The sequence below is a fragment of the Oryzias melastigma genome, linkage group LG10 (genome assembly GCF_002922805.2).
Source record: "Oryzias melastigma strain HK-1 linkage group LG10, ASM292280v2, whole genome shotgun sequence".
Taxonomy (NCBI): Eukaryota; Metazoa; Chordata; class Actinopteri; order Beloniformes; family Adrianichthyidae; genus Oryzias; species Oryzias melastigma.
This window is the reverse complement of record NC_050521.1, coordinates 13,000,874-13,019,225: the sequence shown is the minus strand read 5'-3', so window position 1 is coordinate 13,019,225 and position 18,352 is coordinate 13,000,874. Positions and strand designations below refer to the sequence as shown.

General features: G+C 37.7%; 2 protein-coding genes across 3 annotated transcripts; one reads left to right on the top strand and one right to left on the bottom strand.

Annotated features, from left to right (window-relative positions):
• The first annotated feature begins 6,518 nt into the window (after positions 1 to 6,518).
• On the top strand, positions 6,519 to 12,272 carry LOC112153654 (neuronal acetylcholine receptor subunit non-alpha-2). The gene is made up of 6 exons (XM_024284020.2): positions 6,519 to 6,864; positions 7,596 to 7,747; positions 9,777 to 9,821; positions 10,157 to 10,266; positions 10,398 to 11,310; positions 11,397 to 12,272. Exons 1-6 carry the CDS (start codon positions 6,801 to 6,803, stop codon positions 11,562 to 11,564), a joined length of 1,452 nt encoding a protein of 483 aa, XP_024139788.1. The 5' UTR covers positions 6,519 to 6,800; the 3' UTR covers positions 11,565 to 12,272.
• Positions 12,273 to 12,471: 199 nt separating this feature from the next.
• On the bottom strand, positions 12,472 to 14,138 carry LOC112153655 (uncharacterized protein C3orf85). Of its 2 annotated transcripts, XM_024284021.2 has the most exons (5): positions 13,549 to 14,138; positions 13,422 to 13,464; positions 13,182 to 13,306; positions 13,026 to 13,111; positions 12,472 to 12,825 (listed from the first exon to the last, which is right to left on the bottom strand). In XM_024284021.2, the coding sequence occupies exons 2-5, from the start codon at positions 13,453 to 13,455 to the stop codon at positions 12,747 to 12,749; spliced, it is 324 nt and encodes a 107-aa protein (XP_024139789.1). In that variant the 5' UTR covers positions 13,456 to 13,464; positions 13,549 to 14,138; the 3' UTR covers positions 12,472 to 12,746. The 2 variants fall into 2 exon arrangements, with proteins under 2 accessions (XP_024139789.1, XP_036069834.1); XM_036213941.1 differs by having other exon boundaries at positions 13,422 to 14,138.
• Positions 14,139 to 18,352: the final 4,214 nt, after the last annotated feature.

Below are 18,352 nucleotides of genomic sequence, written 5' to 3'. Positions count from 1 at the left end.
AAGCGGTGTGATAGAAGGTTTACAGTCAGTATGATTCAGTCAGAAACGTTAAAAATGTGTCAGCTTGGAAGTGTTTAGACCGTTCACAAATAAAAAAACTATCAAAGGAAACAAGATTTTTTCATGTAAAAATCTTAATTAAAGATAGAATGGTTTCAATTAAATAGTTCAAAATATATTAATTTAAAATAATTAACAAAGGCAACTTTTTCAAACATTTCTTTCAAGCTCTTACGAGGGATTTTAATTTCCTTATAAATCACAACGTTTTTGCACAATTTAGTTTTATATCTGTTAGTTAGGTAACTGCTTTTATCATTTGCAATGCATGTCAATTTGAAAGTTAATTTTTTTAACAATTTAAAGAAAATATTTGATGATTGTTAGGCCCAATTTGAATTCTTCCCTTCCCTCCCTACCCTCTATTTGAAGGTACATTTGTAGTAGAATGGGTGCCCCAAATTTTTTTTTTTAAGATCCAACCCTCCAAGCGGAGGGATACAAACCCCTCCGTAGCGAGACTAAACCACATTTTTTCTTCACGTGGATGCGTCTGAACCACAGAAGTTTACATTCAAATAAAAGTAATGACTTTATGTTATAGCATGACCTTTTTAAAGTTATAAAACCACTGTTGTTATGTATAGTTAAGCGCTGGAAGCTTTGTGCTGATGCTAGCTGACTGGAGACTATTGTTGACATCATCAAGTGAAAGTGACGTCTGAATTCTGAGACACTATTTTTCCATAAGTCTCCATTTGGAGGGCTAAATGTACTGAAAGGGAAGAATTCTGATTGGGCCTTAGTGACACAGAAAACTGGAAAAAAGAGTTTTAAAAGTATAGTTTTGTCTGTTTTCTTAGCAAACCTGCATCTATCTTGCATCAGTTGTAATAGACCTTTAAGATATACAGCATGTCCACATGAATTTTGCACTCATGCAGACGTAAAGTTCATCCCTCTTTGGCGTCCTCTCTCAAAGGTCACTGGTGAGTCTGAGTTTGCCTGTCATCTTTAACACACTGAAGTTCAGAGTGGTGAAGGCATAACTTTAGAGTTCTTTCCCCCTCGAGGCTCCACGGACGTGTGACTTTGAGTAGCTCACTTCGTTGCTATAAACAGCTCAACACCTCACACTAATCCCTGGTTTTGTCCAATCAGTGAGCATGTATACATTTGACGAAAAGCAGCACATGAAGATGTTAAAGGGATGCTGACAGAGTGTGTGCATGCAAATTCAGTCAGCTCAGCTCTCCCTGCATGCTTATTAAAGGATGGATGGAGCATGAATATGGTGCAGCTGCACTTTGTGCCAAAGTCTTGCATAATAGTCGGTGCGTTCCGTCTGCAACCTGCAGTGGCGCACTATTGCACGGCTCCCACAATGAAAGATTTACCAGCATGTCCAAACAGAAGCGGACAGCCGTGACGCGATCACAGGTTTTCAAGACTCTCCCCCAGACGTCCTGCTTTCCTCTGAAAGTATTCAGCGTGAAAAAAGTAAACAACTCAGACAATGCAGCATTCTAGCTGCTCAGCATACCTCCCACAGTTCTTAGACATAAATGTTTCCCCTTCGACTTGTACAATAATGTGAAACAGACTCAGAAACGATCAGCTTCTGAAAAAGCTGCAGCAGCTTTAATCTGAATTTGAAATGGTGCAACTTTGATATTCCAAAGCTGAAGCTCTTTGAATCACTGGACTTCAAGTGGCAGCCAGAGAAAAGCCGAGTGCTGCAAAGCTCTGGGTGGTAAATCCAGGGATAATACATTATTAAGCCGGCCACATCAATGAATATTTCACTTGATTTTCATGATTCGTCACTGTTGACTCACACAATTAGGAACTACTGAATGGTGGTACCTGTGAATAATAGACTCATGCCACAATGAGCTCATAGATTTTTATTTGTTTTAATGGTTAGCTTTGGTGATCAAACTTTTATTTTTGACAAAATGGGAGCTCTAAAAGCTTTTTCTTGCTCTATGTAAATCCTCTTTTATTCTTTTCCGTCCCATTTTTATAACACAGTTCTTGCATCCCTGACCATGAAGAAGCAAAGACAGGATAAAAAAAGTTTCCTGGACTAAATCATTTGATCATGCCATGGAAAACGGCTCGAAGGTTGAGATGGGGTCAAACTTTAGAGAGGTGGATGGTGAATTGGGCTGTTCTATTGTGTCACTGGGAGCAGAATGTTACATGCCGGCAGCCAGTCGACCGTGGCTAAGCTAAAGAGACTCTCAGCTAAATAATTCATTCCGATGGGAGCCTTCTGAACAGAAGCACATAATAATGCAGGGTCTCCTCCCACTCACAAGTCACTGCTACTTAAAGGAAGATGCTTCAGACCCTCACAACAAAACACACACAGCTGAACAAGGCTGTAAAGTGCAAGTTTCTAATTTTATTCTTTTATGAATATTTATAGTTATCCGAAAAAAAAAACTGTCTTGAAAATATTCTGGAATTTTGTGGAATACAGAAAGAAAGTCAAGGTTTGGTTTTTGGTAAAAATCAAGCAGCAAGCAGTACCAATTCTGTGTCATAGGTGGCGCCTTTCTCATTGGGTTTTTTGCGAGTTTCGTAACCTCGAAAAGTGTGAAGAAATGTGTTAAAATGCACAAGTGATATTCACTCCATTAACAAAAAAAAAAAAAAAAAAGATAATCAGCAACTGGGGGGTGACGGCAGCAGCCCTGTCAGGAGAATTTTAGCACCTCAGCTGGGTGAAAACAGAACCTTAAAGCTTTAAACATGTGAGAACTGAGTCACAACTCAACAGAATGAGAAGAACAACACCTTTCTCAGCTTTAATAAATATTCTAATTCTGTTAATTTACCTTTAAACCACAATAACACTATTATTCTGCCTAATAACCTTACAGCTTATATCAGCAATAACTACACAAGTCCACTGTTTGCTGCCAATAAAAGATGATTTGATAGTGTGATTCTCTAAGGCTTGTTGACTTGTTTCAGCCCTGAATCTTAGAAGCAGACTACAGTTTTGTTTCATTTGCTCTCACACATGTAATGAAGGTGAAATTACTTGCCAGAAGCTCATGCTCACACCTTTAGCAGGGTTGTCATAAATGGTTTTGTACATCAGTGACAGAAGGCGCTTCACTTCTTTTCTTACTTTTCTTATGGCAACAGAAGCCTACGCAACCTTTAGCTGAGATATAGAGATCAGTTTTAGACATGAAGGCTGACAATGTAAACTCCTCGTGAGCACTCTCAACATTCAAATGTGAAAAACCCAAGAGTGCACTGTAAATACCTCAGGATCCCTGTGGACTTTCTGCCTAAATCAAGAAAACAGCTTTGCACACGCTGAAAAGAAACAAAAATTGAATATATTTGGATTTATGCACAAGTGTTACATACACAGGTGGACTGATACAATTGTGAATATGTGCACACATGTACACATTTACAGTTGCAGCAGCTCAGAGAGGAAGGGAAGGGCAAGACTGTTAAGATAATTAAAAGCAAAATAAACAGTAAAACCTATGACCGTCCAAGGGAGACTAATATGGTGAAATATGATCGTATTTTGTTCATCTAGTAAAAACTGTGCAGCATCTTTTTGCCTCCTCTGAGGCAGTCCAATACAAGAAGCAGTGGGCCTTAAAGAAAGTGGATCACAATGTTCTGCTCGATTTATTTTAAAGGTGTGGATTACTCTCTTTAGTTGCTGTGCAGACAGAACTGACTGGACTTTAACAATTTGCCTGAACTGAATAGATCACTGCTCTAATGTAATGGAAAACCAAAAACCAGCATGCAGTGTGACATCTAAGCCTCTGTTAGTCAGTGAAGCTTCCAAAAACCATCGGTTCTGTTTAGATTAATTTGCATTGATGATGAGATAAATAAGAAAGATGTAAAGTTACTTAATTAGTGAATACCTAAATTGAAATTTGAGCCATTTCTAATTTTATACTGTACATTACAGAAATAATATGAACTAGATTTAGAATGAAATCATACAAGTCATTGGGTATTGGGTATTTGGATGACTGTATGTTTAAGGTTTGAAGCACAACAAAGAAATCATTTTTGTTTGGGATAAGTGTGTTCTTTTCTTTTCAAAGCAAACACAATCAGCCTTCAAAAAATAGCAAGAATACAACCTCACTGAAAGCCTTTATAATTTACACCACAACAACAGCTTTTCTATCACAAAAGGTTAGATTTAAAATATATCAGTTGAAAATTGCAGCTTCGCATTAAATGGTGAAAACTTAAAAACGAGAACGCAGACACACAAGTGTGTGTCATACAAAATGTCACAAACGTCTGACTGGTCTTACATTATCCATAGATTACACTTTAATATTTATATCATCTTTAGTTTTAATTATCCTTTCCTTTTTATCCCATCAGTTAGAAAAAACATGGGGATGTTGGGATGACGCCTCCAGACTGAAGTGTTATTCAATCTCACACAGTATGAGAATGAGCAAGCTTCTTTTAGAGTGTCTTTTTCAGTTTGCTGTGCTTCAAAATGCACACTAAAAACCCTTATTATCTCCCTGCATCGATGTTTTCATTTCTTAACAATTATAGAAATTGTTATGTTAAGATCACAGCAGAATCTCTCCTGCTTATTTATTCTTGATTTCCTTGGCACTTGATAATAATATTAGAGCTAAAATACTGTCACATTTTGCTTTTGCTCACATTAAGTTTTCATCATGAAGAAGTTCTATTTATTCATGTGCACTTGACTGATGGATCATAGATGACGTTAACAGAAATTGTGAGATTACTTGTTGGACTTTCCTTTGCTTCCCTCTATTATTTATCCTTTTATTCTTAGAATAACAGAAAAAAGGAATAAACCTTTAGCCCTGGGGAAACAACGCCGCTTCATCCCACCAATTACATCTTTCTGCACAAGTGCAATTACTCAGACTTCAATTAGACTCAACGACGTCTGAGGAAACAACACAAAACAGAGAAGTGAGGAGAACCTACATATTAAAGTGGGGGTGAATATTTCTCACTAACATCTATTTCCTGACATGAGCCACAGCAAACAAAATGCTTTGCAGCTGCCCGAGTCCTCAGGGAGGAGATCGGTAGGATTTGCAGTAGACAAAAATTTTGAAATGATTAGAGGACAAGCGGATGGGACTATTTCGGAGACAACAGCTGCCCTCCTCGTGGCTCCAAGTGGAGCAGAAAATCGGGATAATTTCGTTGCGATAATCAGCCTCATGTTGATCTAGCCTCTTCCGCTCAAAAACAGAAAGCAGCAGCAGCACGAGGGAGAGGGAAGAGTGGGGAAATTGTTTAAATACGTGTACATTTTCAGTGTAATGTGAGTACTTGATGGTTTATGAATTTATAGAGGCTACTGCCGATGTAGGCGTGGCTGTGAATGTGTGTGTGATTGAGGCCCTGCGACCTGTCCAGAGTAAACCCTTCTTTCGCCCATCAGTACCCGGATTAGGCTCCAGCACCCCCGTGACCCCGAAAGGGACAATGAATGAATGTTCAGACTTATATAAATATTTTGTAATTAAATATAGTTTTTGCTGAATATATTTCTCCATTATTGATGTAAATATATATGTAGTGCTCTTGAGAGCTGTGCTGCTTTTGCAGATAAAACATTCCCGCCTAAGAAAAGCTTTAAACCACACTTTTAAGAAAAACAAAGAGTGTGGTGAAAAAAAAAGACAACTGGTGCATCATGTTTAAAAATGTTTAGTTTTTTCAGTTTGTTTTTTTTATCTCAAGAGCAGTTAACACTGATCAGCCTCCTCTAAATAGATGCACAAGTGGAGTCATAATTCCAGTATTATTTCAGATCGGGTTTTGTCATTTCACATGAAATATTGCAAAAGTCAGTGGTTCCATTGGATATCATTCAAGCAAAACAATGAATGCAAAACTATCACAGATCATTATTATGATGGTTTGACAACTATATAAAAAATAAAAATAAAATAAAAGTAGAACCCATTGAAGCAACAGAAACTTTATCTTAAAAATCAATTTCAATCCTATATTTCAGCTATTACTGGGCTAATATGGACAGATTACCAGTCTGTCGCAGAGCCACACAAATATTGACACACATGCACACTAAGGAACAATTTATAGATCAACTTATGTCACATGTTTTTAGACTGTGAGAGGAAGCTGGAAAAACCACTGTGAAGTGAGAGTGCTAACTGCTGCACACCCTGAACACAAGTTGCTAAAATCTTTGGTGCAACAACCAAGATTCCCCCATATTACAGGTAAATGACCTCTAGTGGTTAAGGTCATGCTGATCCATTTGCTTTCCAGTGCTTCAAATAATAATTAGTACCAAGAATAATGAAGATTAAAAAAATCAGATTGGTGGAGACAGTTTTTGTAAGCCTGTAGACCCAGAAAAATAACATTGTTAATCTAAAAACTCAAATCAACAAATAAGCCCTCACCCCCTCGGCCTAAATACATGAAACCGTAACTTCTAAGACCATTAAAGCTCCACATTTTTTTGCTCCGAGGAGCTAAAATAGGACTCCTGGTCCCCCTCCCCCCTCCTGTTCCTCCTTCTCCTCCCTCTGGAATCTCCTGCTGCGCCGCTTGACGCACGGCGCTCGGGAATCACAACGCGCGCCCGCCGTGCATATGCGCCCTCATACTGGGCTTCTGTGCGCTGGAACCCGGCAAGAGCGCACATCCATCCCCGCAACAGCCGACCACGGCTGGGAGGCTGTTTCCTTCATATCGCTGTGCGCGCGATCCTCTCCACGAACACGGCCGTGAAGTGGAACCGCGACTGAAGGATGAAGTTGGCGGTCCTCCTCCTCCTCCTGTCGGCGTGTCCACAGCTTTTCGCTGCCATCACCGGTGAGAATTCAAACCAAAGGACAGCCTTGTTGTGTACACGCTTGTTTATTGTTGTTGTGATCTGCTTTTGGGGATAATATTTGATAGAACTGGAGAAGAAACAAAAAACACAAATAGTTCATCTTAATTCTTCCATTGAAAATGGTTTTAAAGGGATCCAACTTTCATCAACATTTTCATCTTAAAAACAGTTCTGGTTCTTGAAATGATCAGAAAAGTTTCAAAATTAACCTTTTTTATTTGTGTTATTTTCTCAGACTTATAGTTTATGCAGAGGGATGGTGCTGCAGAAGTTGATTGGTCATCAGACGACCAAAAGACAGGAGTCAGATATCAGTGTTCAGTTTTCTGCATTCGACCTTGAAAGCACAGAGCACATAGAATGAAAAGGCTCAGCAGAGGGACATTTTAGCTGGCGGATATGTTACATTTATTTACCTACGAGGATGATGATGACATTTGGAACTGTTCTGCTCCTCTCTAATCCCACTTTGGTGTCAACTGTGTGACTTCTGCAGTTTCCAGACAACTTCAAAGCCCTATAGCATCTTTTCTAGATTCTGGACACTTCCTCGGTCTGCTTTAAAACCAATAATAGACAAAACTGACAGGGTTTTATTTTACAAATGCAATAACATTTACAATCTAAAAAATGTTTTATCCTTTTCTATTAAATTGTTAAAGATATGTGAAAAACAGCTGATGACTCACACATGTCCATTTTTCTTTAGCTCCTAAAAAGTTTGTGTCCTTGGCGGAGATGGAGGACGCTCTGCTCAGGAACCTTTTCCAAGGATATCAACGATGGGTGAGGCCTATTCAGCGTCCCAACGACACTATCAGAGTTCGATTTGGACTTAAGATCTCCCAGCTGGTTGATGTGGTAAGAAGCTAAACATAATAATATTGATAATTCCACTATTATTTGAATTTAATTAAAAGTCGGTATTTTGAGTTATTTTTAAATTTGTTACATCAAATTTCTTGAAGTACAATACTAGTAAAGTATGGGCTGCCATCTAGTGGCTAAAATGTCAAATTGCAGCCAAATGAATGCTTCTTTTGTCATGGATGGTGGTGGAGGAGCCAAATGCAGGAGACCAGGTTTGGTGACAGGAACTTAACGCATTTAAGAAAGTAACCAAAAGATGACAAAAACCCATGGAGAAACAAAAATGGTGACTGAACAGAGCAGAGCACATGACCTGACTCACTTAAAACACACTGAGGTTGATTAACTAAATGATGAGAACTGTGGATGATTAACCTGAACATGCTGAGACTGACAGAAAACAGAACATGACAAAATCTAAGCCTAGAATAATGACATATTTATTAATTTCAACCAGTAACGGAAAACAATATATATTCACCTAACAACCGCATTTTGTCTTTTCCTCTCAGGTGGCTGGAGCTAATTAGTTTCTACAGGACTGCAGCCCCTGACAGCTTTTAAAATCAAATATAAATAAAAAAGTAAAACTGTTTTAACAATATTCTGTTATTATAACACAATAGAAATGCATTTTTGTTTAATTATATCTTAAAAGAACATTAAAGGCTTCAATCTTTGACAAAATAAGTTATAGGATGTGGGACTCATTGATTTATATTCCAGCCTTTGACATAAAATGCTGTGTAACTACTGTCTTATCCCCATGTTAATCATATTTTCTGTAAAACAAATAAATAATAATAACATTAAAAAGCCAATTATAGTTGCATTATTACAATAGCTTATCATATTACCCCCAAAAAACTTTTCTCAAATAGAAGAAAGGAAAAAAATGACTTGAGCTGTCATGCAGACGCTGTCCGTGGTGCTGAAGTAAAGTAACCATATTTTTGGAGTCTTTGAAGGTCATAACATATTTTGGAGCACTCTACTACTCACATGTTCAAATGCAGAGTAACTCTTCACAGTGTTCCCATTTTTTAGCAGCTATCTTGGGCAAGCTGAGTGGTTTTGGTCTTCAGAGGAAAAAACTGAGAATAATATAGAAACCACTCCTCTGGCGTGAAATATTCATCGTATCCGGTTAAGATTTAACTCCTCTCTCCTTTCCCCTCTGCTACAGATGATTTGTACTGAATGAAGCATGCACTCACAGTGATCATACCAAAATAGATATGTTAATCTTTGGATTTTTGAGACGAAAGATGGCAGGAGAGCTCATAGTAAACACAACAGCTTATGCTGTCTTTCCCCCTGAGTCTGTCTGGGCTGCTTCATGGCTGTGTATTAGATTATGGTACACCTCTGTTCTATGTGATCACCAAAGCATCCAACTCAATCTGACAGTTGAGGCCTGGGCTGGGTACGCTGAGCTGCTCCAGCTTTGAATACAGCTCTCTTTCTGTCATCTCATTTATTTCTCAACAGTTTTTTCCCCTCAGTCTTTCTTCTGTGTCTCAAACCTGTTTTCAGTGATGTGGAAATAAGCCTGAGTTTGTCTCTCTGTTCCTGTCTTCTTCTGTTTATCACCTGCTTAAAATATTCCCCCATTCTGGTCCGCTGCTAATAGTCTCTGGTTCTTCATTGGCAAATAAATATCCGATTTTTGTCGTTTTGCAAAAGGGAAAATGTTTGTATGGATGCAAATTTGCATCAAACCACTTTGGGTTAAAATGTACCTTAATTTAGCATCTTTTCAAAAGCAAAAACATGAACTAATTTTTTTTCATAGCTGGAAATAAATTCAGATGTCTAAAGGTTTAAGTGAGTTTTGTTGATTATATTAAATTCCTTTATGTAAGCAGCATTAACACGTGGAAGCAAAGTCTTTCTATGTACATCCTGTTCTTACATTTTTACGTTCAGGATATTTTTTAAAATCTTCTTGTTTTTTTATGTCTTTTTTATATTAATGTAATAATCTATTTTTCTTCTTTTATGTTTTCATTTCTATCAGGATGAGAAGAACCAGCTCATGACAACTAATGTGTGGCTGCGTCAGGTATGACAATAATAAAAATGTGTGATGAAAAATATTAATGTTAGCTGCCTAAATGGAAATTCTGAAAAAGTTTTTGTAATTAAACTTGAAATAAAATAAAAAATAAAAACACTGATAAGATGTTGTTATCAGATTACGAGTGACTGCAGTTATATTTGTTAAAATACAAATGTTTGAATTATTGTAAAGTAAAAGTATGAATTAAGATTTTTTAGTTGCATGTAAATTTACCAATATATTTCCTCAGTTTTTGATTTTTTTTTTCTCTCATAAGAGGTAAAGAAACATTTCTTCTTTAATGGTTTTATTGCTTGTTTTGCATGTATGTTGACCAGGAGTGGATTGATTACAAGCTGCGGTGGAATCCAGATAAATATGGCGGGATCACCTCTATCAGAGTTCCTTCAGAAAATATCTGGCTCCCAGACATAGTGTTGTATGAAAAGTAAGAGCATTGACTGGAACATCCAACCAGCTTGTGAAGTGCATTCATGTATATTGCTACAAATGTGTTTTTAATTTAGCATTTTCTTTAAAATTGATAGTCATCATCGTTGTTTTTTTGTATCTCCTCAGCGCTGATGGAAAGTTCGAGGGCTCTTTGATGACCAAAGCTATTGTGAAGTTTAACGGTGCCATCACATGGATGCCACCTGCAAGTTACAAATCAGCCTGCACCATGGATGTCACCTTCTTCCCATTCGACCGGCAGAACTGCTCCATGAAGTTTGGTTCCTGGACGTACGACGGAAATATGGTGGATCTGGTTCTGATGGATAATCAGGTGGACCGAAAAGACTTCTTCGATAATGGCGAGTGGGAGATACTCAGCGCCACTGGTGCCAGAGGAAATAGGAAGGATGGCTTGTATTTCTACCCCTTCATCACCTATTCCTTCATCCTGAAAAGGTTGCCGTTGTTCTACACGCTCTTCCTCATCATCCCCTGTTTGGGTTTATCTTTCCTGACTGTGCTGGTATTTTACCTCCCCTCAGATGAAGGAGAGAAGTTGTCACTCTCCACCTCTGTCCTTGTGTCTCTCACTGTGTTCCTCCTGGTCATTGAAGAAATAATCCCCTCGTCCTCCAAAGTGATCCCTCTGATTGGGGAATACCTGCTGTTCATCATGATCTTTGTCACCCTTTCTATCATCGTCACTGTCTTTGTCATTAATGTGCACCACCGCTCCTCAGCCACATACCACCCCATGTCGCCGTGGGTGCGCAACCTCTTCCTTCAAAAACTGCCCAGATTGCTGTGCATGAGAGGACACGCCGACCGCTACCATTACCCAGAGCTGGCCCCCGAAAGCCCCGAGGTGAAGTCTCGCTCTGGGGGCCGGAGAGGAATCCAGCGGATGAGCAGCGGAGGCCAACAGTCAACGTCTGACGGGAAAGAAGAGGAGGCCTACTCCACCATGTTGGAGAAAGCCATCTACTCAGTGCGCTACATCAGCAGACACATCCGGAAAGAACACTTCATCCGGGAGGTGTGTGTGGCATTCATCAAGAAACGAGTAATAATCCTAAAAAACTTGTTTACTCTTATTTCCTGTATGGTTTCTGTGCTCCTCAGGTGGTACAAGACTGGAAGTTTGTGGCCCAGGTGTTAGACAGGATCTTCCTGTGGATTTTCCTGTCTGTCTCCATACTGGGCACCATCCTCATCTTCACTCCAGCTCTGCAGATGTTCATGAAGATCCCTCCTCCAGCTCCGAGTGAGGAGCCACCCATTAACCATTAACAGTGACAGCATCTAATAGCACTCCTTCAAGGATCGACAAAACATGCTCGCACTGAGCAAGAACTGTGGTGATTTTTTAAGAGGCCTTTTTGACCTTCTTTTTTAATTCACTGAGTTCAGTGATGTCTGTTCTGTCAGTAGTAAAGTTGTTGAACACAACGTGATTTCCAGCTCTCTGGAAATGTAATTCTAGTTTGAAAATAAGGATCAAAAGTTCACTCGGTTTTAGTTTTTATATGGTGTCCAATAAAGATGTATTTTTGGTGAAGGCTTAACATTATTATTGATGATTTTCTTTATTATTTGATTTTTTTCTAATACAACAGCCAGTAAAAAATATTCAGTATTTCCATTGTCATGGATTTAACACTTAAGCAAAGGTTTTTTTTTTTTGACTGTTACACAACTTACAAAAATAGTAAGTCATGTCACCTTTAATCATCATAACCACCCATTGAGCAGCAAAACAACCTGAAGGTTTTTTACTTACACATGATGAGAAACACTTGTAGATAATAACTGCATGTGAACTATGGAGGCACTTAGTGACAGAACTAATACTGCTGCAGTTTTCAATAAGATCATGCTTTTTTTTTATGTTCCACATGGTCTAGTTAACTACCATATCCACATAACTGTACTTTTATCTAGGATTTGAAAGTTTTAACATTTTATTAAAACAATAAAGCTGTCTTGAATATATCTGAAAATCTGTCTTGGATTTAATCAGATTTTTGCCAAACAATTTAAAGATGCAAGAAAAAGATTTGGATATGTTTGTATTTAGTGATTGTAGTGCCATCTAGTGGAGGGATGGGAGAACTCTACTAAGCAATGCAAATAAAACTTTATTTTTTTATTCATTCAACAAACAAAAAAAAACTTGCAAACTGAGACAAAAAAGTGGAGACAAATCTTTGTGTACGAAGATTATCTTTATTATTTTTAATTCTTGTAATAATATTGAACATATTTTTAACAAATAGATACAATCGATTGACTACAAGGCAGGAAAAACTGGCTGAAATCCCAGTTGAGTCAGTTTTTACTAAAACTTACAACGACAAATATAATTCTGACAGTTATCTTTGTGAAACACACCAATAAAAGGTTTGCTTCACTCAGGAAACCCATCATCTCAACAGCGTAAAGTGGAATCTGCTGAGTTCCTATGTTGATCTTCTAACTCTGTCGACGGGTCATCATGTCCAGGTGAGCTTGTGCGTGCCGTAACATCTCCATGTATTGTCTTCTGTTTTCACTGCAGCATCATAAAATAATAGGAGTCAAATTTGTGAAACTTATCACTTAATTTATGCTTTAAAAAGCATATAATTGAAGTAATTTTCAACTAGAAAGAAGAGAATCAGATAAACTTGACTTCAGGTAAGTATAATTGTGAAACTCTATAACAATTCATGTTAAAACGTCTTTTTAAGGAGCAGATGAAGATGTACTCACTCAGCAACAGAGGGATCAAACACCATGTTACCCATGTCCATGTAGTACTGAGCCTGAGTCCTGAGGCTGGTCCAGTACTCATTTGCCTGAAACAACAGACATTTCCACAAATGGTAAAATCTTGCGGATATTGGTGCAGTGATGGTGGAGGGCTACCTGCTCCTGAATGGTGAAACCCCACTGGTTCTGAGAGTGGTGTGGATCCCAGTATCCTGCTTGTCTCTTCAGCCTGATGAACTGCTTTGACTCTTGTTCCTTCATGACGGGGGCAGCAAAAACCCCTACAAACACAAGAGTACTGCTTCTCAAACTTAAAAACTCATGCTTTGATAAAATACATAGGAAATTTTAAACATTCAATACACATATGAAACTTTCAACGTTATATATACTTACCACCCAAAATAGCCATCAGGAAGATCACTTTCATGTTTTTTAACTGTTAAGTGCAGCAAAAATAAATATCAAGACGACATAAAATTAGAAGACAGAAATACCAAAAGTTATTCTGAGCAATTTTCACCTGCAGTATGAGCGCTCAAGTATAAGTCAAATGCCTCCACAGCTTGGAATCTCTCGGCTGAATGTGAAACTGAACAGGACTTCCTTTCATCAGATTTTACGTGGAAGCAAAGACGGATGAATGGAGTCAAGCATCACGGCAGGCTGGTCTCTCAAAGTACGCACTCATCTGCTGCCAAGTCTCCAACAGGCCGTCCAGTGAGGCGGGCAAACACCAGCACACAAACACACTCTGGCTAAAGGAAATTCTGCAGAAAAGGGGTGATGTATAAATAATGTATTCATTCTCTAGGAAAATCCTTTAACGTGCTTAAACTCATTTACAACTATATTAAACCTACTTAACTCTGTCAATAAAAATTCAGAAGATGTAGAAATAGTAAATTCAAACCCCAGACACTGACTTTTTATTTTCTGTTTGGTGTATGTTAACATTGTGTCCACTAGGTGGAGTCCTAATCAAAGCTCAGATGATGAATGGCTTGATAAACTGACAGGTAATGCTATTGCAATATGCAATAACTGTCACCAAGGCTCTTTAAAGTCTTTTAAAAAGTTGTTAGTGAGGGTTTTTGTAAAACACTTTAGTCTTTATTTCTTGTTGAAGGTATCAGTTTTGCTTTTAAAGATCAACAGTTGCACATTTAAGATAAACATATCTCAGTCCTGGATGTGGCAGCCAAAATTGAACTCCTCTTTCTCAGTGGTGTGTTATATTACAGCCACGACAGTGGGAGGTTCAAATAGTCTAAAATCAGGACACAAAGCCTAACCAACAGCAGTAAGGAGGTTAAGCCACCAAATGCTTCTTGAGTGCAGCTGTGACTGCAGCTCACTGCCCCCCCAGGGGATGGGCCGTGTCCAGAGAACAAATGTCACTCACCCCATGAGTGTAACAATCAAAGGGACTTTCATTTTATTGATTTTTTTTCATTTTTTAAAACCCATTTTCATTCATTTCTCTGTTATTTTTTGGTGAACCACTTTGAATCATCCTGCTTATCAATGAACCTTCCTTTCCTTGCCCTCACTGACCTGAACAACAACAACAAAAAAAACCTTTAAACTTATCAATGTTTGCATTGTAAGCTCTTTCCTAAATGATTTCTGGGAGGGAGGATCTAAATAAGTTCACTTCCTCCCTCTCCCTTTCAAGCGATCAACTTGTGATTGATAGTGTAAAATGTTATTTCATGTATTATTACCCGATCGCTTGAAATAAAACATTTAATTAATTCATTAATTTCCACTGAAATGCTCTTTGGGCCACAGAGAGTCTGAAAACATGTTCACAAATATGAAGGTCTTGTTCCAAGTAAATCACAGGAATACCTCAGAAAAAAGTGTCAATATGCAAATAAGGGCTTTAATGTTCCCCTTTAAGCATCACATTTAATAAGTTTAGTATAAACCCCAAGAGTATGTGCTTTTATTTATTAATTTTAGTCTTTCTTTTATATGATATTATCTGTATATTGTAATGAAAGTGAACCGAAATTCACATAAACAACAGCCAAAACAAAGAAGAAAATATACATCAATAATTAACATTATTTAAGACTGTAGGCACTTTTAGTACACATTTCATGTTTGGTAGGACATTCATTAAGAAAACAACATTGTTTATCTAATAATTCCCCTCATTTCCCCAAAACCTTAAGCTCTCTTAGATGTTTATGTTTTTCTGTTTTGCAGACCGTTTGACTTCTTTAGCAATAACTGCACTGACGACCTTTTCCACTGTAAACTGATAAGTGTGTGAAGGGTTTGACCTTCCACTGACTCCCCATAACTAACCGAGTCACCACTTGTGAAGTGAAGACAAGGCTAGAGCATTTTTAAACCCCAGGGGAGCTCATCATGTGGACGGCCTGCATCTAATCAGACTACAAGATCTTAATTTCTCTTTTTTTTTTGCAACTTTTTGAGCCAAAATGTGTAATTAAATACACCGTTTGTCCAAGAAAATCTGAATTATTAAAAGGTCTAAAGGAAAACGCAGAACGCATGCACACACCTTGGTAGGTACACATCAAAGGTGGAGGTTTGAACTAAACTAAAACTGATGTGACCCCATTCTATCAAACACTGGAACATATGGTTACCCTGCAGGCAAATATTTTGTTCTAAAAAGCAGAGATATGCAGATTACACTTTTAAAAATGGATGATACAAGGATAAAAATTGTTTGTTTCTTTTTAACAGTAGACATTATTACAACTAACATGAGTCTGGACGGTTTGCATAAACCCTCAGATGCTCACATGCTCCAGCTCTGTGTTGTTATGTATGCTACATTTGCTTTTACACTGTTGAAAAATGCCATAAGGGTTTGGAGGGAGAAAAAAAACAAACTAAAGATAGATACAAGGCGATGGAGCGATGCTAAATCTGCAACATTAAATGCATTAACAGAACACTCATTTATAAAATATAGAGAATCAACAGCTGGCCTCTGAATTCACACTCCATTCCTGTGCTTCCCCTTTAGTTGCATTAACAGGATCCTTTCTGCTCTAATTCAGAAAGTGAGGGAAGATTCTCAACTGCAGTGAAGCCACGATGAACTCAAAATCCACACTGTACTTTCCCTTCGTTTAACATTTCAATTCACTTCCTAAAATGGTCAACATTAGCCTATTTGAATAAACATGAGAACCGTGCTGTAATCATGTGAAAGGGGCTTCAGGGAAGCAGGCTAATCTGATAAAGCTGCATGGAAAAAGGAAACGGGAATGAACAAAAGCGAAAAAGAGAAGGGAATCGAAAAAGCAGATCATCAAACAGAAGCTAAAAAGTACAGAGGCTAATCAACAAACAGAAACAGCTGCTTGATGCGACCAATAAAGTGGCGAACATGAAACATAACCAGATTATTTAGAGGAAGGTTGGTTAGATGTCTTGAACATATATTAAAACAAAATACATGAAAAAAACAGAACTAAAAGCTGGATCCAACAAGAAATACTTTCTTCTTTTATCACATTTAAGAAAAAAAGAACAGAATAATAAAATAGAATAGAATTTTTTTTTTATCACACAAGGAGCAAATTAAAGGTGGCCATCATGTCAAGGTGCATTAAGAATCACAAGAATAAAATACAACAATAAAAGCAAAAAAAAAAAAAAACCTGCAAAAATAGTTTGAATATCATGTACAGATGTCATTTTTGCATTAATGACACAGTCATAACAAAAAGTAGATTTCTATTCTATCTGTGTTTTTGTTTTGTTTTTTTTTTAACCAGAGAGTGCATTTCATTCTTGACTTGTGCTGAACTAGCAACCTGTTCAGGGTCGTTACCTCTCAATCAGGAATTCCTTGGAAAGACGACAGTTTCTGGAGCCCTACAAAAGATTATAACATATGGAATACTGCTCTAATAGTTTGCTGGAAACTTTACACATCTTTTCAAACCACTGATATGTCCCATTTCTGCTTGATAGTGATAATTTGATTTCCTTTGATTGCTCTTTCACGTCAATTTAGGTAACAAGTTACAAATACTTATCAACATGATACTAATGTCATTTTTTGAAAGGCCATCCTATTTTATTCTTATACACCCCCACACACAATTATACTTGGTATGATTAATGAGTCCCAAATTTCATGTAAGTCATTAAAATATAAACAATAGTTGGTTGCTAAGCTTAACTAAACAGACTAAGCTAAACTGGTTTTCCCTACCCTTAGACCCTTGGACCAGGGGTGTCAAACATACGGCCCAAGGGCCATATTCAGCCCACCCGAAAAAAAATATAAAGGTGTTGAAAAGAAAAGCATGTTTCTAGCCAATACCTGTTATGGTTCTTTGAAGAAATGATGACTATGTGCAATTCTGCCACTAGGGGAAGCAAATGAAAAACAAGACTGACTTAACCTGCATAACACAGTAAAATAAATGATTATGCTTCTAGGTTGGTTGAGGCGTTTTTTCCAACTGAGAAAAAAAAATGCAAAACAAAGCTACAGATAACAAGTAGACCACAAGTTATTTTGCTATCATGTTGCTGGTCTGGCCCACTTGAGATCAGATCTCTGAATCAAAAATAAATTGACACCACTACGAGCCAGAGGCGAGGTCCGCAGCCAAGAACAGGAGCACAGGCAATCTGAAATCTCATGAATTGCACTGCACCAAACAGACACAGAGAACTAAATAAAAATTAGCAGAATAAAGGAGAGAAGAAGTAAGTTCCATGGATCAATTGGTGGATCCATCTAATAAACATTAATTAATTGCTAAATATTGTATTACATAATACAATTAGTAATGCAAAAAGTAGGTTCTTGACACCAAATTTAATAGTTAACAAATGCTTAATTATTCATTGACTGACATTAATAAGGGACCCTTATCATAAAGTGTTAACAAATTGTTCCTTGGGGATGAGTGTGTTGGGTGCAACCACTCAAGGCCACACAAAGATAACAAACGTCTTGGATTAACTTAGAATAAAGAAAGTCTAAGGTACTTTTTAGTGCTTCTTTTTCTTTCTGTCTTTAAGGTGGACAAGTGGAAGCTTTAGCACCCACTCTGTATCAGTTCTCTGTGACGGGACCAAGCAGAATCCTGGTGGGATTTTTTTTATCATATTGAAGATTCTTTGTTGAATGAATTTGGATGCACAGGCCCCCACACTTTTACCTTCCTGTAAGTGTCCTGCCTGTTGTGAACAGAGCGGCAAAATAAGAATGTCTGCTGCAGTTTAACTCCTAAACTCTTATCTAGTCTCACATATTTACATCTCAAAGGTGTATTTCTCTGGAGCAAAAAAGAAACAGCTGATTACTATTTTTT